Here is a 26,293-nt window from a genome sequence, read left to right as displayed (position 1 = left end):
CATGTGTCTTAGAGAAAACCAAGGAGACTTTCTTACTTCCAGATAAGGAGTGTCTTCCTAGACAGCGGAGAGTCAGCAAGAGCCTTAAGTAACTTTTGATTCTATCAACGTTCAAAGTTTAAGGGAAGTTGGGACTTCCTGGGTGGTCCAGTGGTTAAGACTTCTTGCTCCCAAAGCAGGGGGCCCGGGTTCCACCCCTGGTCAGGGAACTAGATGCCAGAACTAAGAATTTGCCTGCTGCAATGAAGAGCAACTAAGACCTAGCACAGGCAAAATAAATATGTTTGGTTTTTTTTTAATTTAAGGAAATTTAAAAGGCAGAGAAGCAGGATGAGGGGGAATCTTCAGTATTTGAGACAAGGGATTCATATCCACAACTTAAGAAAAATCAGCAAACCCCTAAACAGGCAACAAATAAACGAACAGATAACCCCTCTGGGAAGGAATACAAATAGATGACCAAAATATGAAGGGAAGAAAAACTTGCCACCCCAAAATATCTCTTTGGCATGCAGATTATTTGAAGCTGGAGACAATAGCTCTGAAGACTCAGGAAGAACCTTTGATCTTCCCCTTAAACTGCCTAAAGAAACGCAGATAGAGGACCTGTACCAGGAAGGGAGCCGTTGCCTAGAAGCCTCTAACTCACATGAGGCAGTGGATGGGAAGTCATGGCCCATTGTATCTGCAGGGGCCAGCAAACCTTTGTTTTCCAAACAGCTGCTGGTCCATCTCCTAAGAACTACCTTCCTTCCCTTTGAAGCCCTCTTTTGTCTTCAGCTGAAGGTGATATTTAAAGGGTTTGGCCATTTTGGTTCTTTTGGCTCCCCTCTATGTGTACAAGTTATTACACTTTGTTTGACTTTCTGCTGTTAACCTGTTTCATCCTAATTTAATTTATTTTAGTTATTTTGGCCCTGCCACACAGCATGTGGAATCTTAGTTCCCCACAGAGATGGAGTCCTCACCCCTTCCAGTGGAAACTCAGAGTGTTAACCACTGGACATCCAAGGACGTTCCCACTTTTTTTTTTTTAATTCTTAATTCTTTGACCAGCCAGAAGAGTGTAGAAGGGCAGAGAAAAATTTCTTCCTTCCCAACAAAAATAATCTTTGAAAAGCACTAAGATAATAAAAAGCCATGTATCAGATTAGCCAAAGCTTAAAAAAATTGATACTTTCCTGGTGGCTCAGATGGTAAAGAATCCACCTGCAATGCAGGAGACTCAGGTTCAATCTCTGGGTTGGGAAGATCCCCTGAAGGAGGGCATGGCAACCCACTCCAGTATTCTTGGCTGGAGAATCCCATGGACAGAGAAGACTGGCAAGCTATATAGTCCATGGGATCGCAAAGAGACAGGACTGAGCGACTAACACACAGTAAATGCTGACAAGTGAGGTGGATGTTTTCAAAGAAGGTGGAGGCCCTGCAGCTGGGCACAGACCCCTGGAGAGCCACATGGTACCTCCTCATAACCTCCTATGTGCCTACAATTTGGCATTTTCTCTTGAGTTTTCACACGGTACACAAGGCTGCTCATCACAATCATGATTGTGACAGCAACATATTAGAAACGAACTAAGCATTTATCAAAATAGAATGGATACATGGGGTATTCCTAAGTATATCCCTACATGGTTTGTCCCTTTGGTGGAAAACCATTCCCACTTGAAGCGAATTAACCAAGGGTGGGGCTTTCCTAGTGGTCCAGTGGTTAAGACTCTGGACTTTAAGACTCAAATGCAGAGCAGGGAGGATTCAATCTGAGGTCAGGTTCAATCACTGGGTTGGGAAGATCCCCTGGAGGAGAAAATGGCAACCCACTCCAATATTCTTGCCTGGAGAATCCCAAGGACAGAGGAGCCTGGGGGACTATAGTCCACGGGGTGGCAGAGTCAGATATGACTGAGCAACTAACACATAAAAACATAAAAAGGGCCAGATTCCAAGATGCTCCAGTGTCAGTCCCCAGACACTCCTCTACAAGTGAAGGCAAGCAGCCTTCATTACTTCTTTGTTTCCATGGTGACAGTTCCTGGGGCAAGAATCTTCTGAAAGTTTGTAACAAGCCAATTATTTTCCAGATTGCTTTAGGAAAACTCCAGCATGGGGTATGCCCACTAGACCTAGAGGCTCCGCCAGCTCAGCGGAAACAGGAAAGGCAGTTGTGAGGGTCAGTGGTTGTTTGTGACCTGGAGGTGGGTCTAAGCCCACAGAGCTGATAAGATTGTCAAGGCCCATCATATCCCAAGGCCAACTCAATGCACTTGGGGAATAGAAATTCCATGGCTGGGAGTCAGACTTTTCCCACATTCTAGGATTCAAGTCTTCATCTGTCAGTGACACATCTTTCAAGAACCGCTGATAACATTCCTGAGTTAGTCCTGGAATTCCTGTATCAGAACTTGCTCTAAAAACACTTTCTTTTTAACTTGACCTTCAAGAGAATCTCTCTCCTCTTATCTAACTCTAAAATAAACAAAGCAAGATTGAGTCCCTCCTTTCCCCTCCCTCCAGCCTGCCCTGCAAGCAAGGGTGTCAGACAACTTCTCTCCTGGTCCATCAGTCCATTGGGGAAAATTGTTATCTAGTGTGCACATCTCAAGCTTAGAGACTTTGGGGCAGACAGGCAGAAGGAGGGTTGGAGTCCAGGAACACTAATCTTTTGTAGCGGAGATGAAACAACCTCTTTGCAGGCAGGGAGGTGAATGAGTCTGTTTTTAAGTGTCAGCTTTATCAGCTCTCTGCTTCCTAGCGGGTCACCATTCATATAAAGAGAGGACTGAACTAGGAAGAAAATGTGAGAGCATTTAGGGGCAGGCTCCAAGGTGTTTTCATCTCGTCATCCTATGAACTCATCCAAACCCAAGCCCTAATATCAGGGGTTCAGGAATAAGTCGGTACCGAGGGATTCAGGACTCAGCTGACAGGGGTCGGGCTGGGATTGGAAGGTAGGTCTTTCTGAGCCGCAGCTGGGGTCCTCACCACCGCTCTTTCGACTTAAAAAACAAAAAATAGTTGCAACGTAAAAGATGAGAGTTACGTTTTATTCAACGGAAATTTTTAGGACTTAAGCCCAGGAGGTAGCACCTCAAGTAGTCTTGAGAGAATTGCTCCAGGGGAGGGGGGTGAGGGGATCGGTGAGGAGCCAGGTTATATAGAAGTTTTGCAACAAAGGGTAGGTAGTCTGAACATCAAAAGTATTTTTGTGAATTAAAGAGAACCAGATATCACAAGGAATTTAGCGCTTTTCTGTATATGGGAAGATGCAGGAGTCTGGGCTCACTGAAATCATCCCTTTCATATGCATCTCAACTATCTGGGGCCAGTGTCCTGGGTGTTTTTTGTTTTCACATCCTGAGCTCCAACCAGTCCATCTTAAAGGAAATCGGTCCTAAATGTTCATTGGAAGGACTGATGCTGAAGCTGAAACTCCAATACTTCGGGCACCTGATGCAAAGAACTGACTCATTGGAGAAGACCCTGATGCTGGGAAAGATTGAAGGCAGGAGGAGAAGGGGACGACAGAGGATAAGATGGTTGGATGGCATCACCGACTCGATGGACATGAGTTTGAGTAAACTCTGGGAGTTGATGATGGACAAGGAGGCCTGGTGTGCTACAGTCCAAGGGGTCACAAAGAATTGGACACAACTGAGCCACTGAACTAAACTGAGCTCCCTTGGGCTCTCTGAAGGGAGTGGTTGCAATCTGATGGCTGTTAGATCTCAGGTATTTTTCCTCCTTCCTGAATGCCCTGGAGGGCTGAAATCGCTGACGACTGTGACATCATTGTTTACTGATATGGTAGGAAGCACTTCATTTCTCTGTCAGGTAGGGGCTGCAAAGCGGGCTGCCTCACACACTGTACCCCCTGCTGCTGGAAGTGTGGCCCCATTGGTGAGGTTCCCCTGACAGGCACATGACCCACACAGAATAATTACAGATTGGTCCATATCAGTGTAGACTCATGGGCCTGGCTGGAGCTGCACAGGTTCCATGTTGTCGAGCCCTGGGTGTGATCTCGGGAAAGAACCTGGGGCTTCCCGAATTCTCCTGCCCTTGGCCTGGCTGCAGGGTAGGGTGAAACTCATCCCAAGGAGTACTACCTGTACTTTGTTCTGGAGCCCAGGGCGGGGGCACTGGCTTTCTGAGCAGAATGAAGGAGGGACGCAGAGACCCAGCCCCAGGCTTGTTCCCCCTGTGGCGGATGCAGAAACAGCTGATCCTACCAGCAGCCTTCTCCCTGCTCTGCACCCCAGCCCTGAGGGGTATACAGAATACAGGCCATGCCTTGACTTTCTCCGGGCAGGCTGTCTGTGCCCTGACTATGTTGCTGCTTGTGGGGTTTTCTGGAGAGAACATAGCTACTGTGTTTTGAACAAGTACTACTATCTCACTGGCTCTGTGCCCTGAAACCTGAGGCCCATCTCTGGTGCCAGTTCACTGAGTAACAGCCGTTTGGCTGTGTTGCCACCCCCTCGGGCATCCACACATGTCTAGGGCAGCCATTCAGGGTTGCGGAAAGCCACACTGGCTTCCAGCTTGGCACATGCGTAGGCAGCCCCTTCCCCGCTGGAGGAGTTCTAACAGAGACCCGGATGTGCTGGGGTCTCAGGTTGTGTAAGTGGATTTGGAGAAACTTGAATGAAGCAGCTTACACGGAAACTGACTGCTGTTGGCTTTAACACACGAAAAGGTTAAAACTTCGGTTCACACTGCTTCCCCTTCGGTGGGTGCTAAGTTATCCCTGTTTGCCCTCAAAGAATGAAATCTGGAAGAACATGAGAGCATAAGGGGTGAGGTCAAACATCTGCCAGAATTAAAACCAATCAAACACACCTGTATCTGGGATCAGTGGTGGGGAGCAGCTTACATCCCATCAGGGACCTCTGGGCTGACCTCAGGGAGCAGCAGACATTTTAGGGTGACTCTTGTTTCTGGCGGCCTGGCTCTGGAACCCTAGCCTCTGGTCCATCCGTCAGGTAAATCTGTGCCATCTGATGGATGAGTTGGGGTCAAAAGGGGTGGAGAGGGGAGATGAAAGGGGTGAAAACGCCCTCAATCCATCCAGAGCGTCCCAGAGTCATCCAGCCAGGGCAGCTTCTGTGGTCAGCCACCTTCATGCCTTGGGGCCCTGGCCCTTCCCTTCTGCTTTACAGGTAAGGGGTGCCACCTGTGGCTTGCCATCTGGGTGTATTGAGTGACAACCACAGATTGTAGTGTGTGTTTGGGACAAAGAAAGCTGGCTGGAGGGGTCAGCTGCTTCTCTCAGGGAAAGCCATTCAGTTCATGATGATGGCCGTGAAGGGGACTGAGGGCAGAAAGGATGAATGTGCTGGGTTGGGAATCTTTCCTTTGAGATTTGCTGGAGGTCGAGTTTGGGCCTCCCCAGGGCACGTCTGCTTGCTCCCTCATGGGCCATGTGTGACCTTCCTGCCCTAGAAAGTGGAGGGGGGACCCCTGCACAGACACTCAGACACCCCCAGCTCACCCTACTCACTCCCACCTTTTTAGTCCTTCCTTTTTCCATTTTCCTACATATTCAAGTCTGGGTGAACTCTGGGAGTTGGTGATGGACAGGGAGGCCTGGCGTGCTGCGATTCATGGGGTCGCAAAGAGTCGGACACAACTGAGTGACTGAACTGAACTAAATAAGTTTGATGACGAAGTCAATTAAACATACAGAAAATCGCATGATATTACACTCATCACTAGCTCCATCTAGTATCATCATTTTGCCACTTTAAGAAATGAAGTGCTGCAAGTGGCTGAGATGCTCTACCTGTGCACACCTCCATCTACCTGTGCACACACCTCTGTCCACCTGTGCACACCTCTGTCCACCTGTGCACACTTCCACCCACCTGTGCACACCTCTATCCATCTGTACACACCTGCATCCACTTCTCTTCCTGAGAACTAGGATGATTAACCCTATACTGCATCTTGGAGTCATCTGTTTTCATATATGTATCTACAAACACTCAACAGTACAATTTTGCTTAGTTTTAAACTTCATATACTGAGTGTAATCTGTTTCACTTTTCTTTTTTTGCTTTTATGAAAACTTGTTTGAGCTTTTGCCTGTGTGTTGATGTATATAATCTGCTTCTTTTTCTTTCGTTTTTTTTTTTTTTTTTTGGCTACGCTGGGCAGGCTTATGGGATTTTATTTCTCTAATCCAGGATTGAACCCATGCCCTTTGCGGTGGAAATGCAGAGTCTTAACCACTAGACCACCAGGGAAGTCCTAGTTCATTCATTTTAACCGCTGTGGAGTATTCTATACCTCCATTTATCCAGTGTCTCCAGTTGGTGGACATTTAGATGCTTATAATTTGGTTTTCTTACAAACAGCAGTGCGGCCAATATTCTCATCTCACCCAGGGGCGTGGGTTTCTCTCAAGCGTGTGCACGGGAGTCTGTGTCTCTATAAGGTACCACACACGGCTTTCCAATGTGCTTGCCAAACATGGCTCCGGCAACATGTAAGTGCTCCTGTTTTCCCACATCCTCAAGGATTTGACATTGTCAGACCTTTAATTTTTGCCTCTGGAATGTGTCTCAAAGGAAATCCCCTTATCTCCTCTTCTAAGGCCCCAGTGCTTCCAGGAGCTCCACGTACAGCCTGCACCCCAGTCACACACAAAGGGGATGGACTTGGCTGGCCCCCTATCCCCTGACCTCTAAGTGCTGAGAGTGCACACAGCTGTTTGCTGGGGCCCCTTATCCATCCCCCCACCCCCCATAGATAGTCTCTCCTTGTCACAGTGACCTATTCCAGTGACTTCCAAATGTATAAGTTGTTCCACCCTTAGTATTAGAAGTCACTTAATACATTGAATTGATGACCAACCAGCAACTCAGTTAAAACTTAACCTGTGCAGTGTCCACTGGGTTACTTCCTCAAATCTGATCCTTCCCCATGTTTTCCTCAGTGAAAGGCACTATCGTCTATCTAATAGCTCAAGCCAACAACTTAGGAGTGGCCTTGAGACTTCTCTCACATTCAATCCATCTCTCAGTTTCCATGTCCAGTGATTCCTGGATTTGCCCCCTTCTCTCTGATACCACTCTGGTCCATACCACCGTTGTCTCTTGCCTGGACCATTGCAGTTGCCTCGTAACTACTTTTGCTGCTTTTCCTTACAAACCATGTGTAGCCAGCAGCCAAGGAGATCTTTTTAGAACATAAAACAAGTAAAATGGCCATTCCCCTACTAAAGCCCTCCAATGGTTCTCAGCTGAAAATTCAAATCCAAGGGTACTGTAATCTAGAAGGTGGACAAAGGCTGGTGGCAGGCAGACCACAGTTTTCCACAAACCTCCCTCGCCTCTGGGACTCGCTGTGTGGAGGGCTCCTCCCCTGATCTTTTCTTGGCTCCCTTGTCATTCAGGGCTTCATCACTTCCTCAAAAGACCTGTCCTGACCACCCACCATAGCTAGGGTGACCCTTTAGCTGCCGCCTACAGCATCACTCAATTCTCTTTTCATTCTGTAACTTCTCGATGCTCAGTGCTGTGGTCTGTGTCCCAAATACAGTATTATCTCCATGAGAAATGTCATGGAGTGCTTAGCATGAAGTGAGTAGACATAAAAATCTGAATGAATGAATAGATAAGGGTACATTTTGGTACAGCCTATAGACTCAAAATGAAATTTCTTCCAGAGTCTGGGTGGAATAAAAGCTGCTTGAGGCAAGACGACAACATCTTTAAGCTAGAACAATGATTCTCAAGCATTTTATCCCCGGGACCCCTTTACACTGTGAAAAATTATGGAGGGCTTGACATGTGGGTTACACCTACAGATATCTGCTATATTAGGAAAGAAATAATTTAAATGTTTATTTTAAAATATTAATTGGTTTCTTGTTGACATAAGTAACATTTATATGAAAACATCTGTTAATTTAGCCGCTAAGGTGTGTCCAGCTCTTTTGTGACCCTATCGACTGTAGTCTGCCAGGCTCCTCTGTCCATGGGACTTCCCAGGCAAGAATACTGGAGTGGGTTACCATTACCTTTTCCAAGGGATCTTCCCAATTCAAAGACTGAACCTGTGTCTCTTGCAGGGTAGGTGGATTCTTTACCACGAGCCACCTGGGAAGCCCCATATGAAAAAATAACTGCTGCTGCTGCTGCTAAGTCGCTTCGGTCGTGTCCGACTCTGTGCGACCCCATAGACGGCAGCCCACCAGGCTCCCCCGTCCCTGGGATTCTCCAGGCAAGAACACTGGAGTGGGTTGCCATTTCCTTCTCCAGTGCATAAAAGTTAAAAGTGAAAGTGAAATCGCTCAGTCATATCCAACTCTTAGCGACCCCATGGACTGTGGCCCACCAGGGTCCCCCGTCCCTGGGATTTTCCAGGCAAGAACAATGGAGTGGGTCGCCATTTCCTTCTCCAGTGCATGAAAGTGAAAAGTGAAAGTGAAGTCATTCAGTCATGTCAGACTCTAGCGACCCCATGGACTGCAGCCTACCAGGCTCCTCTGTCCATGGGATTTTCTAGGCAAAAGTACTACATTTTTTTAAAAAATGAATGAGCGGTGACACTTTGAGTAGCTGTTCCACAGATCCTGATTAGCATCATGAAGATTCTTTTGAATGAGTGGATGTGGGGAGGAAGTGGGGCTCAAGAATTCAGACCAAACTTCAGGGTCAGATGTAGCTTCTTCCCAAGCATGTAGGCAAGGCATGCAAGACCACAGAAGTCTTCTCCGAGAAGAAGACACGTTTCCCCATCTCTTCCCCTGCGGCTCCCTGACTGCCTGCTCACCCACTCCTACCCCCACACAATCCTCTCTCTTCCCTTTCCCCTAACAAGTCATTGGAAGTTGATTTGCCAACTGTATGTATCTTTGAAATAGACATCTTTCTGTAACCAGAATAAGGATGGTATAAAGTTTAATCCAGGGCATCCATTTTGACTGTTCACTTTGACAGTAGGAATGTTGAAGCCTGGTTTTGCCAAGATTTGTTTATTCCTCTTTGTAGTTCATGTTGAGAAAGCAAACTGGGTGTCATATTTTTTTGTTTTATTTATGTCATATTTTAGGGTGATACCGAAACCTAAGTTCTTCCTCTTTCTCAGAAGCTGCTCCCTCCCTATTTCCCCCCTCCTCTGGGTAAAGGAAATTCACAAAGCCAGGATTTAAAAAAAAAGAAAAGAAAAGTGGTCACCTCTGTGCTCCTATTGAAGTGGCTGAAGCTGCCCAGCTCTGGGCACGCCTCTTCCACTTCCTGACGTCACACTATTTTTGTCTTTGAATAGCTCATTGACACAATTGCCTCGGAGATCGGCGAACTGAAACAGGAGATGGTGCAGACAGATGTCAGCCTGGAAAATGGCCTGGGACCCACCGAAGCCCACAGGTGACCGAGGCGATTAGGCATCGGGGACACGATGGGGGCGATGTGACCCTGGTAGCCACCAGGATAGCTGTTCCGGTCGCCTGGCAGGTTTGGGAACTGGGGGTGTGGTGGCCACTCCAGAAGAATCTTCTGTAGGAGGTGGGAGTGGCCTAGGAACCAGTTGTCTGGGTTCACATTAATCCATCTGAAGGCACTTGAACTTTACACCTTCTCCATTCCTCTTGGCATCAGAACCCGGAAACCTAAAGTTCTGTCTGCCACCTCCACCTTCTCACAGTGATGGAAACAGTAACTCAGCGGGAGCCTCCGTGTGCAAAACAGAATTCAGTGTAGCCCGTGTCTGTCTCCAGAAGGTTTGAAGGGAGCACTAAAGAGGATGGACTCGTTTTGCATTCTCAGGTCAGAAACAACCCCAGCACCTTCCATGGCCCTTAGCCCAAAATGTGACCCAGCGTATTGGAAATTGGATGTGGTTGTAAGCGATGAAGAAAGGCACTGGCTACCTGTGTTACGCTGTGTTCACAACACACAAGGTCTAAGTAGGTAGTTAAGGACTGGCATTTTCTGCAGAATGAGGATACAGAGGTGGGGAGCGGGCAGGCTAGAGGAGAGTCCCCAGACCTCTTCTAGTTCTTGGAAGCTCTAGTTCTTTGCAAGGACAGGAGGGCATAGTCAGTAGAAAATGCCATGGACACTTGGTGCCTCGGAGGCCAGATTTATTAGTAGTTTCCCCTTTTTCTCAGGAAATGGGGTTGAGGCTGCCCGGTGCAGTGTGAGGGTGAGATTTTTGGAGTTGGTTTTGCTTGCAAGTCATGAGCTGGGCAGGAGGAGTCCTGCAGAGGCAGGCAAACCAGGTGAATCTGGTTGTCAGGGCAAGTTTCAAACCAGCCCGACCTGTTCCTGCTATAGAGGAAGGAGAATCAGCTGACCCAGGGCAGCACCCTGCCACCCTGCAGCTGCCACCCTGCAGCTGAGAGTCTGTGCGTCCACACCCTGGGTCTCTGGAGGAATAAGTCCCCCCTTAGCTGTGCAAATACTCTGTGCTGTCTCCTCTCCTTTTGTACAAAAATGTTGGAGGTAGACTAGATGGTCCTCCACTTGGCATTCTGTGACTTCCCCTTGACTTTGGTATGAACAGTTTTAATGGGTTCATTTTTTCCCCAGAAACTAGACAAATACACAGTGATTTTTGATCAGAGATTTTCTGCCCCGTGTTCAATGTAGTTCCAGGTTTTTTCTCTTCACCCTTAACATTTCCTTTAAGGTTTTTAAATTTAAGAATGACTATAAACATCCCACGAAACCTTTTTCTTTTTCATGTTAGTGTCAGTTATTCTTGAATGCTATACTGGTTGATACGGAATTTATGAATTTTAAAGGCTTTTAGAAGGGAAATAGGAAAGTTGAGATTATCTTTTTTTAGTTTGTTTTTTAATTGAAGGGTAGTTGTTTTACAATGTTGTGTTGGTTTCTACCAAACATCAACATGACTCAGCCATAGGTTTACCCATGTCCCCTCCCACTTGAACAGCCGTGGCACCTCCCTCCGCATCCCACCCCTCTGGGTTGTTACAGAGCCCAGGTTTGAGTTCCCTGAGTCATTCAGCAAATTCCCCTTGGCTATCTATTTTACATACGGTAATGTCTGTTTCCAAGATTATCTTTAACAATGTGTACAGTGTTCACCACGTGTGGACCACTGTTTTAAGTACATTACATCTGCCAGCTCATTGAATCTCCTAACGACCCTTGAAGGAAACTCTATCGTGACCCTAGTTCTGCTGATCTGGGACCCATGTGACATGGAAAAAGCCCACCTGAGAAGCCTCTGGATTCTGTGCTGGGATCTCTCACTGACTGTTTGGAGCATGGAACAGGGACTCAGTTTTAATCCCTCCATTTTGCCCAGTGAAGAAGTCAAGAGAGGCAGATGATGGAGAGGCACTGCGAGGAGGACTCTGAGCTGTTTGCAAATGAGGGCAGAGAAGGTCTGTGGTTACAGGGAGACAGTGGGTCAGCCTGGCACAGAGCACCCTGAAGGGCAGATGACCGGGAAGCAGTGGGAGTGAGGGGAGCAGAACCCAGTCAAATGAGAGCCTTGTAGAGAGAAGACACACCCTAACCCCATCCCACCCTCATCTCCTACCCCCACCCCCAGACGTGGGCAGGGCACCTTCTGGTGGCTGCAGGAAGGCATCCCAGTCACCTTCCTTTGTGACATCACCCATGGTGAGGGTGCCTGGGCGCTGTGGGCTACCGTCACCTGCCCCAGGCAGTCACCAGGAAGCGTCTGGGTGGATGCGAAATGAAGTACGGGCTGACTCCCCAGGTTAGGATGTGGTTTCCTGCCTGCGGTGGCTGCTCTGTGGTTAATATTGAGATGAGCTGGAGGTCTTTAGCCTTTTCGGGTGTCATGGAGCCCCTCCTCAGGATAATACTTTACATGCATAAAATAAAATATGTAGCGCGACAGCGGGAACAACTGAGATACGAGGATCAGAATCGTTAACGTGTGATTTCATAGCGTAGGTGCTCCTTTACTGACATGTTAAAAGCCAGGTCAGGCTGTGCGTTGAGGAGCCGCTCTCATCTGGAGGCGGACAGGGAGGCCTGTACTGACACTGAGAGCGTCTGGGGCTGCTGGTGGTGACAGGGTCTCAGGGGCTGAGAGCACTACTGAGATGTGTTGCCTGCATTCAAACTGGGAGGAAGTTAATTTCAGAAGGAAGCAGGTTAGTGGAAGTAAAGATGTCCCTTTTTTCTATCCATGGTCAGCTCCCACCTTCTGTCCCCTGCAGGGACACTCGTGGGCATCGGGGACACCAGGCTCCCTGGTCTCCTCTCACCTCGCCTGCCACTGGCTGCTTCCTCCTTGTCCCCCTGCCCACCTGACCCTGGGACTCCCAGCGGCCTCTGCACCATCCCCTTTCTTTTCTGAATAGGACCCTCGGTGTCCATATCAGTAAAATAGGGACAATAACGGAGCTTTACCTCTGAGTTGTTAGGAAGATGGAGTTAACAGCTGTGAAGCACTTGGCCCAGTGTTAGCACGTGGAAAGCACAGTATCTTGTTTACAGAGACATCTCTAGAACCACTTCCTGTGTGATCCCATCCAGGCTTGTGGCTTATGATCCAACCATAGGTTAAATGGAATCTTTTTGGTTCCACTTCCTCTTACCTCTCTCCGTCTCATCCATCCGTCATTACGAGCATTCCCACCTCCAGAACATTCCCAGGTTCCCAGCTTGTATCCATCCCTAGGCTGGTCCTCTGTTGGATCCACGTGTTTGCATCCAGCTTCCCACAGCCTGACCCTTGGCATTTCAAACTTACAAAGACCAGGACTGAGCCCTTGGTTTCCCTTCACAAACGCTTCAACCCTGACACCTCTTGTCTCATAACTGCCTTCCCCTCTATCTCCAAACTCTAGCAGCTCTGCCAATAAGATAGATCCAGGGTGGGACCACTCCTCACCAGCACTGCAGTAGACCCTGCCTGCTGCCCCTGCTTTATCTTCACCGATTCACCACCTCTGAACTGGTTTTTTTTGTTTTGTTTTGTTTTTAATTTTTGGCACAGCTCCCGCAGCATGTGGGACTTTATTTCCTGGACCAGGGATCAAATCCATACTCTCTGCATTGGAAGGTGGAGTATTAAACACTGGATTGCCAGAGAAGTCCCTCTGAACTGTTATCTAAGTCAGAGGATGGTCTGACTTTAGTTCATCTGAATCCAAGTCATGTCCCTCCCGTTCAAAGTCCTTTAGTAGTTTTCCATTTAAAACCAAAATCTTCACCATAGCCTTCAGTCCTTCGGGGATCCAACCCCCACCCCTGCCCCGCAAATCTCTTCTGACAGTGTCACCTACTCCATCTGTCTACTCCAGCCCCTGGGCTCCTGGCCAAGCAAGCTCCCACCTCCCAGACTTTATCCTACCGTTCCTTTTGCCTGGAATGCCCTTTCTGCAGGAAGCAGTCACCCATGGACTCTCCTTTCTCCTGTCCCCGCAGCTGGCTGTTATTATTATTTTTTTAATATTAATTTATTTCTTTGGCTGCATTGGGTCTTCATTGCAGCCACATGTGGGATCTTCTTTGCATCTTGCAGGGACCTTCATTTGAGGCTCATGGACTCTCTAGTTGTGGAGTAGGGGCTCTTAGTTTCCCAACCAGGGATTGAACCTGTGTCCCCTGCATTGCAAGGCAGATTCTTAACCCCTGGACCACCAGGGAAGTCTCTGGCTTTATTCAAAGTTGTAGAACTTGTACAGACCTGAAATGGACTCACTGGCTTACGTTTGTGTTTTCTGCCCCCGACACTAAAAACTACGCTGTGTGAGACCAGAGACTTCATCTGTGCCCAATGCTGTTTTTTTCCAACACGCAGGATGGTGTCTGGCAGGTAGCATACACTTAGTAAATATTCAGTGAATGGACAAATGACAGTCACCAGCCCCTTTGAGATTCTAAACATATTCAAGCCTCTTGGAAGAGCAAGACGCCAGGCTCATAAAGCAATTAGGGGACCTCAGTTCAGTTCAGTTCAATTGCTCAGTTGTGTCCAACTCTTCACGAACCCATGGACTGCAGCACGCCAGGCTTCCCTGTCCTTCACCAACTCCCAGAGCTTGCTCAAACTCATGTCCATTGAGTCAGTGATGCCATCCAACCATCTCATCCTCTGTCGTCCCCTTCTCCTCCTGCCTTCAATCTTTCCCAGCATCAGGGTCTTTTCAAATGAGTCAGCTCTTCACATCAGGTGGCCAAAGTATTGGAGTTTCAGCTTTAGCGTCAGTCTTTCTAATGAATATTCAGGACTGATTTCCTTTAGGATGGACTAGTTGGATCTCCTTGCAGTCCAAGGACTCTCAAGAGTCTTCTCCAACACCACAGTTCAAAGGTATCAATTCTTCAGTGCTCAGCTTTCTTTATGGTCCAACTCTCACATCCATATATGACTACTGGAAAAACCATAGCCTTGACTAGATGGACCTTTGTTGGTGAAGTAATGTCTCTGGTTTTTAATATGCTGTCTAGGTTGGTCATAGCTTTTCTTCCAAGGAGCAAGCGTCCTTTAATTTCATGGCTGCAGTCACCATCTGCAGTGATTTTGGAGCCCAAGAAAATAGTCTCGTGCGTAAAGAAATAAAATGTTGAAGATGTGGGATAGGCTTTAAGCTTCCTCCAGAGCATAGGGAGGGCCCCCCAGTGTACTCCCTTCTGATCTCCGTTCCCCAAGAGTAAACACTTTCCTGGCTTCTGTTGCCATCAGTCAGATTTGCCTGTTTGGGGCCTTAATACAACTGGAATCATACAGTGTGTATTCCATTCTATGAATACAGCACAAGTTGTATTCTCCTGTTGATGGATATTGGCATTGTTTCCAGTGTGGAGCTATTTTGAATAATGCTGCTGTGAACGCTGGGCTGGAAGAAGCACAAGCTGGAATCAAGATTGTCAGGAGAAATATCAGTAACCTCAGATATGCAGATGACACCACCCTTATGGCAGAAAGTGAAGAGGAACTAAAAGCCTCTTGATGAAGGTGAAAGAGGAGAGTGAAAAAGTTGGCTTAAAACTCAACATTCAGAAAATGAAGATCATGGCATCTGGTCCCATCACTTCATGGGAAATAGATGGGGAAACAGTGGAAACAGTGTCAGACTTTATTTTTCTGGGCTTCAAAATCACCGCAGATGGTGACTGCAGCCATGAAATTAAAGGACGCTTGCTCCTTGGAAGAAAAGCTATGACCAACCTAGATAGCATATTGAAAAGCAGAGACATTACTTTGCCAACAAAGGTCCGTCTAGTCAAGGCTATGGTTTTTCCAGTGGTCATATATGGATGTGAGAGTTGGACTGTGAAGAAAGCTGAGCACTGAAGAATTAATGCTTTTGAACTGTGGTGTTGGAGAAGACTCTTGAGAGTCCCTTGGACTGCAAGGAGATTGAACTAGTCCATCCTAAAGGAAATCAGTCCTGAATATTCATTGGAAGGACTGACGCTAAAGCTGAAACTCCAATACTTTGGCCACCTGATGTGAAGAGCTGATTCATTTGAAAAGACCCTGATGCTGGGAAAGATTGAAGGCAGGAGGAGAAGGGAACGACAGAGGATGAGATGGTTGGATGGCATCACTGACTCGATGGACGTGAGTCTCAGTGAACTCCGGGAGTTGGTGATGGACAGGGAGGCCTGGCGTGCTGCAATTCATGGGGTTGCAAAGAGTTGGACACAACTGAGTGACTGAACTGAACTAAACATTCTTGTGTCTTTGGGGGGAACATGTGTGACAAGCTTCAGTTCGGGACATAGGAATGAATTGATGGGTTGTAGGATACTTATATAGTCAACATTAGTAAATGGTGCCCAACAGTTTTCCAAAGTCATTATGTCAATTTGCACTTCCACCCACAGTGTGTGAGAGTTCTGAATGCTCTGTTCTTATCTACACTTGCTGTCATCTACCTTTTTAAATTTATTTACTTATTTATTTGGCTGTGTTGGGTCTTAGTTGTGGCAAGCAGGATCTTTAGTTCTGGCATGCACACTCTTAGTTGCAGTGAGTATGTGTGTCCTATATCACTTAGGTCGTGTCCAACTCTTTGCGACCCTATGAACTGTAGCCCACCCGGCTCCTCCGCCCATGGGATTCTCCAGGCAAGAATACTGAAGTGGATTGCCATACCCTTCTCCAGGGTATCTTCCCGATCCAGGGATCAAACTTGCATCTCTTATGTCTCCTGCATTGGCAGATGGGTTCTTTACCACTAGTGCTGCCTGAGAATCCCTAACTAAGAAACGTATGCACCCAAATCTGGTAGAGCCATTTTGGCTATTTGGGGGGCTTAAATTCTTCATTTAAACTCAGAATACATTTTAGCCTCCAATACAGTTTCCCATAGTTAATAAATACATGTCCTCAATATCGGTGACTTTAAATACAGAATTTAATGTCACTTTGTATTATTCCTTTCCATCTTTTCCTCTTGAAATAGTACATGCAGAGTGACTATTCTCCACTGATTATAGCTACTTTTGGTCTTCTGAAAGTCTTGGAGGATCTTTTCATGAGGTCTTTTGGAACAAGTTCAAGTCGTCAAAGGCAAAATCGCTTTGTGTTTTGTCTCCTGACATAGTGTCTGTGTCCTGTGCAAAGCAATATTTTCCTCTTTTGCCATATTTGGAAACCTGTCTGCCCCTCAGAATTTGGGGCTCATCCTTAGGTCCCACAGCATCTGAGAGCAGACCGTGCCCAGAACCAACCACACCTGTCAGAAAAGTTGGTTTGTCTCCTAGGAAGCTCATAATAATCACTTGCTACAGAATCTTAGCTATATCTTGTAGCATCTTAGATTCTTTCTTTAAAAAAATGCTTACTGTTATCAAAGTTTATGTTCATCTTACACATGATCTATTTCTAAGAATTATTAACACTGTTGTTGTTTTAGTCACTAAGTTGTGTCTGACTCTTTGAGACCCCCATGGCCTGTAGCCCACCAGCCACCTCTGTCCATGGGATTTCCTAGACAAGAAAACTGGAATGGGTTGACATTTCCTTCTCCCAAGGATCTTCCTGACCCAGGGACTGAACCCACATCTCCTGTATTGGCAGGTGTATTGTTCACCACTGAGCCGCCAGCGAAGCCCCACGCATATTTCCATTAATTCTGATTTGTCAGCCCTCGCCTGTTCACCTTCTTTCTCGAAGACTATCTGATGGCAAACAGGATAGAGAAGCTCTTTGACTTGAGTTGAAGACCCATTTGTCTGAAACACTCAAGTGACACCATAGACACAGCTGCTCTTTCCTTCAATGGAAGCAGGATGATGGGGTGCTTTTGGGGGGACAGAGCTCGGTTCATCAGAAGCAGAAATAGTTTTGCAGTAAGACAGTGACCCATCATGCCCGTGAGGATATTCTGCCATGACTTGCCTGACCAGTTTTCTCCCAGTTCCTTAAGATGTTTCCTGATTTCCAACCACTATGCAGGTGTTTGGATTATGGTATCAAGGAATTCTACGTGGACTGACCAACTCTTTTCTCACACTGTTACCAAAGTGGCAACAATTAAGTTCAATTTACAGAAAATATGTTTCGAGCAGGTGCTATTTGCTAACATACCTAGACAGGAGCCTAAAGTGTTGCACAACTTAAGGAAGAAAGAATGGTCAACAAATATCATATAATGGGAAGAGGACATAATAGTGGACTGTGCCAGATGTCCTGGGGACCTTAGCGAGGATGTGGGTAATTCCAGGTGGGAGGCGGTTTTAGCAAAAATGCGACTCAGCCTTAAAGAATGAGGTGAGCAGGTGTAAAGACATCCTCTAAATCAACAGTTCCCGAAACAGTTGTTTTGCCCATTTTGACTGGTGATATTGGGGAAGGTTTTTTTTTTTTTTTTTAACATTTATTTTTGTTTATTTATTTGGCTGCGCCAAGTTTTAGCTGTAGCATGTGGGATCCAGTTCCTCAACCTGGGATGGAACCCAGGCGCCCTGCATTGGGAGCTCAGAGTCTTAGCCACTGGACCACCAGCAAAGTCCCAGGGAAGGCTTTTAAAAAGAACATATAAGATTTCTTTTTTGATCAGCAAAAGCAAAACCTGCACATTGTAGAAAAAGCATAATGCAAAAAATAAAAATCAGTATTACCACGAACCCACCCCCTGAGATATAGTCCCTTCTGATTGCTCGTTGGTTATTTTCGTTCTTTGCCTGGGTACATGTCCTGCCAGTGTTTCCTGGGCATCTGAGTGGTAGATTATGATTTTCGCTGACTTACAAGGACGTTTTTGGAGAATTCTGGAAAGGCACAGTGTGTCCTGGAAGTAGATTCCAGTTTTGTTGTGGGGCTGGTGGCCCAGATCTCTTGCGGCCTTTACAGACCTTGGCTGGCCACTGGATTGGTAGTTGACTTTGCTGCAGAACATCGGGTCAGTTAGATGCAGGGTCTGACTGAATCTGGCTCTGAGACACCCGTGGTGTGACCCTAAGGAGAATTGCTTTTCCATGAAGCTCCACGCTGGCCAATGGCTGGGCTCCGGGATCAGCGGGTGAGACACAGCCCGCCTGGCTCCTGCTCCTGTTTTCAGCTTCAAGGGTGCCCAGGACAACAGGTCCTTTGTTCCTTTCTTAGTTTTACAGGAATGAGGGGAGACCCTGCCAGCACAGGCTCCTATCTGCCCTTTCCATCTCTCACTGGTAAGTCATTGGCAGGAAGTTCATAAGTAAAAAAGTCACTGAATCCTTCTCCTCTCCTGCAAGTGGCAGGGCCGCATCCCCTGATGTTCCCTTTCCTGTGCTGTTCTCTCCAACTGGTCCTCAGTTGATGGAGCTTTTTCATAAAAATCCTCCTGTCACTGCTTTTAGAAATCTTCTTGAGGAAGTCAAGGCCTCCCCTCCTCCCCCAGCAAGTAGCAACCCTTGGCCAGGGGGGATAAAGCCCGTCACCTCAAATCTGTTCATCTTTGTCCTTGCGGAGTTCAAGGGGACAAAAAGTCCGTGGGGAATGAAAATACCCATTTTTGTGGTGTAGGGAAACTGCACAATTCAGGACTGGGCCCAGTTCTACCAATTTCTAGCATTTGACCTCAAAGAAGGAGATGGCCTCTAGTTTCCTCTAGATGGCCTCTAATTTCCCTTCAATGAAGGTAGACCTGCCACACTCCTTATGAGAACATGCCACCTCCCAGGCCTCTGCCCATCACATTTCCATCCCAAGTGGTAGGTCAGAGTCTTCTCAGCTCACCTGGCAAATTCTCTGTTATAAATGGAGAAAGGAGCCACATACAGCCTGAATGAACTGGGGCCCCCTCCTCCAGACTGGACCACTACACAGTGGGTTTTATTTGGCTTCACACATTCTAAAGAAGTGTTTGCATGACTGAGAGTGTTAGGAAATCATTGTACATCAGCTACCAGGCATCTCTGAAATGAAAGGTTTTCTGGGAAATTTGTGTTTGCTATGTATATGTGTATGTGTGTTTAGCAACATTTGGAATTGGTCCCTTTGCCAGAAATTTTTATTAGATGTATCTTTTTGGGATGAGCTGATCTTTTCTGTCTCTCTACCTAAGAGGCTTTTTCTTTTTTTAAATTAAGCATTTGTTTATTTATTTGTTTATTCATTTGGCCACTCTGGGTCTTAGTGGCAGCGTGTGGGATCTAGTTCCCTGACCAGGGGTGGAACCCAGGCCCCCTGCATTGGGAGCACAAAGTCTTAGCTACTGGACCAGCAGGGGACTCCCTGTGCTGGGTTTTGACAGGTGGGTTGCAGCCAGTTACAGACACTCAAGAGCAGTTTTGACGTATACGTATAGGTGATTCAGATCGTTGTACAGCAGAAACTCACGCAACGTTGTTAAGCAATTATACGCCAATTTTTAAAAAATGGAAATAAAAGGAAATGAAATGGGGGGAAAAGTGTGAGTGTCGCAAGGAGGGGCTGAGAAGAGGCGATAGATGCTCTTCTCAGGGTGGTCTTCCCTGCTGAAACTAAGAGAAGGTTTGTGAAGATTAATACAGGAAAAATAGTCTTCTTACTCGAATCGTCTTAGCCCATCATCCGTTGTGTCCAGTTTTTCACTTATTCATGTGCCATCTTTGCTATTCATTTGCCTGATATTTTTCTTTAAGTTGGCTGCGTGTTACATTTAAGATAAATTTAATAAGCCAGCCATGAAAAGACAAGTGCTACATGACTCTGCTTATATGAGGGATTTAGAGTCGTCAGATTCATAGAGGCAGAAAGTAGATGGTGGTTTCCAGGCACTAGGGAGAAGGGAAGAATGGGAATTACTGTTTAAAAGGTAGTTTTTTGGACTCTGTGGGAGAGGGAGAGGGTGCACTGATTTGGGAGAATGGCATTGTAACATGTATAATATCATATATGAAACGAGTCGCCAGTCCAGGTTCGATGCATGATACTGGATGCTTGGGGCTGGTGCACTGGGATGACCCAGAGGGATGGTATGGGGAGGGAGAAGGGAAGAGGGTTCAGGATGGGGAACACATGTATACCTGTGGCGGATTCATTTTGATATATGGCAAAACCAATACAATACTGTAAAGTTAAAAAATAAAATTAAATTAAAAAAATAAATAAAAGGTAGTTTTAGATTTGCAAAAGGAAAAGAAGTCTGGACGTGAATGGCTTCATGAATTTATACTTCACAAATCAGGCAGCATTCCATCTACGGAGGAAAAAGGCGCTCCCTTGGGCTGCAGGAAAGGAAAGGTTTTTTAAGGTAGAGAGGAAATGGGAAAATGAAATTATTAGCAAAGAATTCATCGTTTATAGCAAGGTCACCCTCCTAAGGAAAAGGAGGGGCCTATTAGACAGTATGTCTTATTAGTGTTAACCAGGAAATTTCAAGTTGGCTGCTTACAGGTCACATTCTTGAGGAAGGTTGAAACCATACTTAGCTTGGTTAGGAAGTTTTAGTGGGCTCAGCACAAATGACTCCATTTGGAGCCTGTCATTTCTTTTTTATCAGTAGTGATGGTTGTGCAACAATATGCATATGTATTCAACACCACTTAAAAATGGTTAGGATAGTAACTTTTATATTATGTGTGTTTTTCCACAATAAAAAATGGGGGGAAAAGTCAATTAATACCTCCACCATAATGGCGAATTACACTAAATCCATATGGCTATTAAATGCTGGACATTAAAATGAAAACCATGCTTCCATATACTATCTTAGTATATCCAGCACTCTCTGGGAATTACTCTCAATTTTTGTAAACCACTGAAAAGTTATAAAATATGAAAAGTAATCTATTCTGTCCCCCCGGGGGGGGGGGGGGGGGGTTGGTTTTGAGTTCTTTGCTTTGTAGCCAGACTCAGCTCTTTATGTCAGGGAAAGAGGCAAGGAGATGAATCTTAAGTCGTAATAAAGTCCTCAGCAAAAGCAACTTGAAATCCGGGACTCTGCTCTTATTGTTTTTGTTTGTTTGTTTTCATTTTGTTTTACTGACAACACTAGCAACTTATTGGTAATTACCAGCCCCATCCATTTCTCTTGATTCATTCTTTGTGTAATAGGCCTTTACAGTGTAAACAAAGACAAACTCTTAGTTTTCTTAAGGGTGTGGAAGGCCAGCCCTTAGGTTGCAGGAAGAACTCTGAGTCTTCCTTGAGAGTTGAGTTATATTTGCTGGAAATCCAGGGAGGGCCTGGAAGGTGAAACCTGGGTGGAGCCTGCCTCTTACCCCTTCAGATCCTAAATCCAGTGCCCTTGTGAGTTACTCAGTCCTACAGCCCACACCTGGGATTGGCCAGGAAGGAGCAGGCACAGTGGGCAGACTCCCCTTTGAAGAAGAGAACTAACTACCTGATAGAGGAGACCAAAGGTGGTGTGTAGGGCCAGAGAGCTGGGATGTAGGGAAGAAAAGGGACAAAGGCCAAAAGCCAAGGTGCATTTTAAGGAGTTGCAATAACCCTTCCTCCAAATGCCTGCAGACTCAGTCATCCAGTGTCCTCAGATGATTCAACTCACAGAGTTCTTTGAGTAGAGGCAAGACAAAAAACTTGGTTAAAGTAAGGATGGGTTTTCCGTGAAGATCACAAAGGTACCAAATTCCCAGGCAGAAGGGATGGGTTTGTGCAAAGATGCCTGTTCCTCCTCCATGCAAACACCCAGAAGGGAGCCGTAGAATCTGGTTTGGGAGCCCACCTTATATATATCATTATATAGATATAAGTCTTCAGAGCACTTGCCAGTCATTCTAAGAGAGGTTTTCTAAAGTTGTTAATGAACTAAACCAATCCCTTTTTCCTTTGAACTATGATCTAACACTCTGCTCTAGAAAGGAACAGTCTTAGCACACATTTAAATGATTTAGTTGAAATAGCGTTTGCCCTTGAACAATAATCAAGTACAGCTTATCATAGATGTTGATATAAATTGTCCATTTAAAAAGTATAATTGTTTGGCCTAATGATTTTTTTAATGGAAAGGAAGTTTTAATATTTTATTTATTTAGCGGCACCAGGTCTTATTTGCAGCACTCAGGATCTTTGATCTTGGTTGTGTCATGCAGGATCTTTAGGTACAGTATGTGGTATCTAGTTCCCTGACCAGGGATTGAATCCCGGCCCACTGCTTTGGGAGCACAGAATCTTAGCAGCTGGACCACCAGGGAAGTCCCTTAATGATGTGTTTCTAATGCACATAGGATAGGTTTGGAGAACTTTCTCTTTGAGGTTTATACTTCTGTCCCCATGTCCTGACTGAGGACAGAGCCCTTTGGACCACTGAACTCTTTCTGTGACCCATTTGCCAAACAGACTTGTGTGCCCTTGTTGAGCATGACAGTTTGGTATTTGCTTGTATCTCGTTCCTTTAAACTGCATTTTTGCTATTCAACAGCTGAATTAAGATTCTTATACACAGAACGTTGCCGACTGTATCGCTGCGCTGAAACAACTTCACATCAAAGTTTCATGTCTATTATGTATTGCTTTCTTTTTAAAATAAAACAGATTTATTTATTTTTGGTCACGCTGGGTTCTCATCGCTGTGGGCCGGTTTTCTCTAGTTGTGGTGATCCAGGGCTACTCTTTGTTGCAGTGCTTGGGCTTCTCATTGCGGTGGCTTCTGCTGAGCACAGGCCCCAAGTACTCGGACTTCAGTAGTTGTGGCACACGGGCTTAGTTGCTCTGCGGCATGTGGGATCTTCTCAGACCAGGGATTGAACCTGTGTCCCCTGCACTGGCAGGTGGATTCTTAACCCCTGGACCACCAGGGAAGCACCTTTGTATTAATATTGCTTTCTTATTTGCCCATCATTAAGAAAGACTGAAGTGTAAAGTAATGTGTTGTTTTGGATAGGAGCTTGGGAGGGAGTGATGTATTGGAAAGACAAGGGAGCCTTACTGAACACGCTTGGTCTAGACACTGGACCTTAATAGCTGCCTGGATGGATTGTGCTGTACTCTGGGGTTCTGGATGAGGATCAGAAAGCATCCTTTGGGAACACTGCTGCAAGTTCATGGTTCCTCTGAGATGAGTCTGATTCTGTGATGTGTGATAGAAGAAGCAGGCCTTGGTCCTGAATTAGAATGCACTGCCTGCCGTTGCTTCTTCTTGCACCTGCCTAGGCTACCAACGCCTGGTCCCAGGAATGACAGGAATACAGCCAAGTGGAAAGGCCACTCTTGTCCCACACTCTGAACAGCCTGGCATTGAATGTGACCAGAATGTTGGAGAGCCCTGCCCCCCAGGCTAGGTGTGGTCATCGGCCATCTGCTGCCGGGCCCTGGAGCCCAGTTGGAACGAGAGCAGACAGGGTCCGAGTTTTTCAGTGTTTATTCTCTGCCTCTAAAGCCATCTTAGGGCTGTAGGGCATTTTTTGATTTGCCCAGGATTTTCACGTGCAGGTAGGGGGCTCACTGAATCCATAATTGAGCTTCATCTCCCCCCTCCCTGAAAGTAGCCTAGATATTTGGAAATACTAGTTAATAGTTGAATAAATAAATGGATCCTCTGCTCATAAAACCCAGTAAGGGACTTCCTTGGTGGTCCAGTGGTTAATTAAGACTTTGCCCTTCCAACGCAGTGGGTACGGGAACTAAGATTCCACATGCCATGTAGCACAGTCAAAACAAAAACAACAACAGTGAGGTGCCATGTATTTTCCCGTCTCATTTCCCAACCTAATACTTGAGAAATTTCAAGCTCCAGAAAAGTTGCAAGAAGAGTACTATTTATAACTGCTCACCAGTTGTCGGGATTTCACCTCCTTTTCCTTCCCTCTGTATTCTTCCCTTTTTTTGAGGAGGTGAGAGGTGAGGAGGAGTTAACTACTTGGTACTTAATTTCTAACATTTTCACACTTGGCCCCTGAATTTTTGAGTATGCTTCTCTTAAGACCAAGAACATTTTCCTGCAGAATCGTAATAACATTATCACAGTCAGGAGGTTAAATATCAACACAGTAGTATTGCATATGTATTCCTCATTCAGATATTGTTCCTTCTAGCTGCATTTTATTCTGAGGCCGTATGTGATTGGTTCTGTGCGCTCAGTGAGATTATCACATCTGTTTAGTCTCCTTTTCTCTACAATAACTCACAGTGTGTGTGTGTGTGTGTGTGTGTGAGATTTATTTATTTATTTATGGCTGCACTGGGTCTTCGTTGCTGTGCAAGGACCTCTTCCAGTTGTGGTGAGCGAGGCCTGCTCTGTAATTTCAGTGTGCAGTCTTCTTATTGTGGTGGTTTCTCTCATTAAGAGTGTGGGCTCTAGTGCGCATGGGCTTCAGTAGTTGTGACGCATGGGTAGTTGCCCTGCGGCAGGTGGGATCTTCCCAGCCCTGCCAGGTCCCCTGCCCTGACAGGTGGATTCTTTACCATGGAGCCACTAGGGAAGCCCTTTTTTGTTTTTAATTTTTTACCACACTGACATTTTTGAAGAGTTCAGGCCAGTGGCTTTGCAGAAGTCCCTGAATGTGGGTCTTTCTGTTTCCTCCCATAGGGATTCAGGTTATAGGCGTTTGGGGGCAGGAAGACCCGGTGATGCTATAACCTTTTCAGAGCATCGCATCAGAGGCAGCAGGTGAGGTGGTGGAGATGTCAATCCCGGTCACTCGGTCAAAGTGGCTTCTCCCTTGTCAGGGCACATTTCCTTCTTCAGAATAAGGAACACTTGGGGTGGTATTTTAAGGCTGTAAATGTTCTGTTCCCTAAATCTTTCACCTACTGATGTCAGCATCCATACGTAAGTCTGCCGTTCATCAGTTCTGCACGGTGGCGGAGATATTAATTGCCACCTTCAGACAAAGCTTAAAAAGGGAGCTGGCCAGATCGCAGGTGCCAGCCTCCCCACTGTGACCACGTCCTGTGTCTCCTGCTCAGTGGTTTGTCTTTTATAAGCCTCTCCTCCTTTGTCCTTCCTCACATCTGTCTTAGAAATCATGGCATCGAATCTCATCGGGTTCTTTCTCGGATTGGATTCCCTAGACGCAGAGCCTGAGACAGGGCTAATAGGATGTGATGGGAGGAAACCAGACAGAGATGGGGGATCAGCTGGGGTATGGCCTCCGCCTGACCCTGCAGGGAGCCCTGAAGTTTGACTGGTACCCACCTTGGACCTGTCCCACCTTGAAGCCAGAAAGCCTCTTCTCCACTTGTGTCACCAAGTCCTGAGCCATGCATCTGCTCCCAGTGGGTGCGGGTGGCTAGCTTCCTGGGTTGCCCAGGGAAGGAAGCAGCTGTGGGCTTTTGGCAGCCAGCACTCATAGTAACAGGGGCACGGGTGCCTAGTTGATCGAGGGGATCTTGGCAGGCAGGGTGCCAACAGCATCCACTACAGCTTCAGTGTTTCCCTCATTAGTTCTTTCCTGAGCCTTGTCCCCATAAAAGCCAATCTGTCCTGTAATCATAGGCTATAAACCTCAGACAGCTGGCTGCATAAAGGCGTGAGCTTAGTCATTTGCAAAGACAAGGTCTAATTTATGGTTGCTCCTTTATGAGGTCCCATGAATCATATTTACCGCCTTCCTGTCTGGGCCCTGGCTTTTGTAGGTGAGGTCAGTTGTCAGAACAAAGGCTTTGTAGCTGCTTAACAACCAAGGCTGCTTAACCACACAGGCTGGGCCCTTCTAAGGAAGAGGTATCAACCTATTCACTCTCAGTACACAAGTATCCAGACTGCCATGTTGGGGGAAGGAGAATTTGGTTTTGATAAAACATCTCTTAGCTTTCCTGGTGGCTCAGACGGTAAAGAAAGAATCTGCCTGCAATGCAGGAGACCTGGGTTTGATCCCTGGGTTGGGAAGAACCCCTGGAGGAGGGCATGGCAATCCACTCCAGTATTCTTGCCTGGAGAATTCCATGGACTGAGAAGCCTGGTGGTCTACAGTCCATGGGGTCGCAAGGAATCGGACACAACTGAGCAACT

At 46.4% G+C, this 26,293-nt stretch overlaps 1 protein-coding gene across 27 annotated transcripts in view; it reads left to right on the top strand.

The window, feature by feature from the left end:
- Window positions 1-26,293, top strand: part of RIN2 (Ras and Rab interactor 2) — a 208,669-nt gene that overhangs the window by 136,012 nt on the left and 46,364 nt on the right. For 10 of the 27 annotated variants that reach the window (XM_086333714.1, XM_086333721.1, XM_086333713.1 and 7 more), the window contains 2 exons: window positions 9,277-9,377; window positions 24,869-24,949. The exons of 4 other annotated variants lie outside the window; for them this stretch is intronic. In XM_086333714.1, the coding sequence (XP_086189840.1) occupies window positions 9,277-9,377; window positions 24,869-24,949 (182 nt within the window). Of the gene's footprint in view, window positions 1-9,276; window positions 9,378-9,608; window positions 9,777-24,868; window positions 24,950-26,293 lie in introns of those variants that run through there. 13 more of the 27 variants (XM_086333724.1, XM_086333722.1, XM_086333725.1 and 10 more) reach the window with 5 other exon arrangements.

Source organism: Bos grunniens, chromosome 13, assembly GCF_055505025.1.
Source record: "Bos grunniens cultivar Pamir isolate PY7600 chromosome 13, Bosgru_T2T1.0, whole genome shotgun sequence".
Taxonomy (NCBI): Eukaryota; Metazoa; Chordata; class Mammalia; order Artiodactyla; family Bovidae; genus Bos; species Bos grunniens.
The sequence above is the reverse complement of the archived record's forward strand: the minus strand, read 5'-3'. Positions and strand labels throughout refer to the sequence as shown.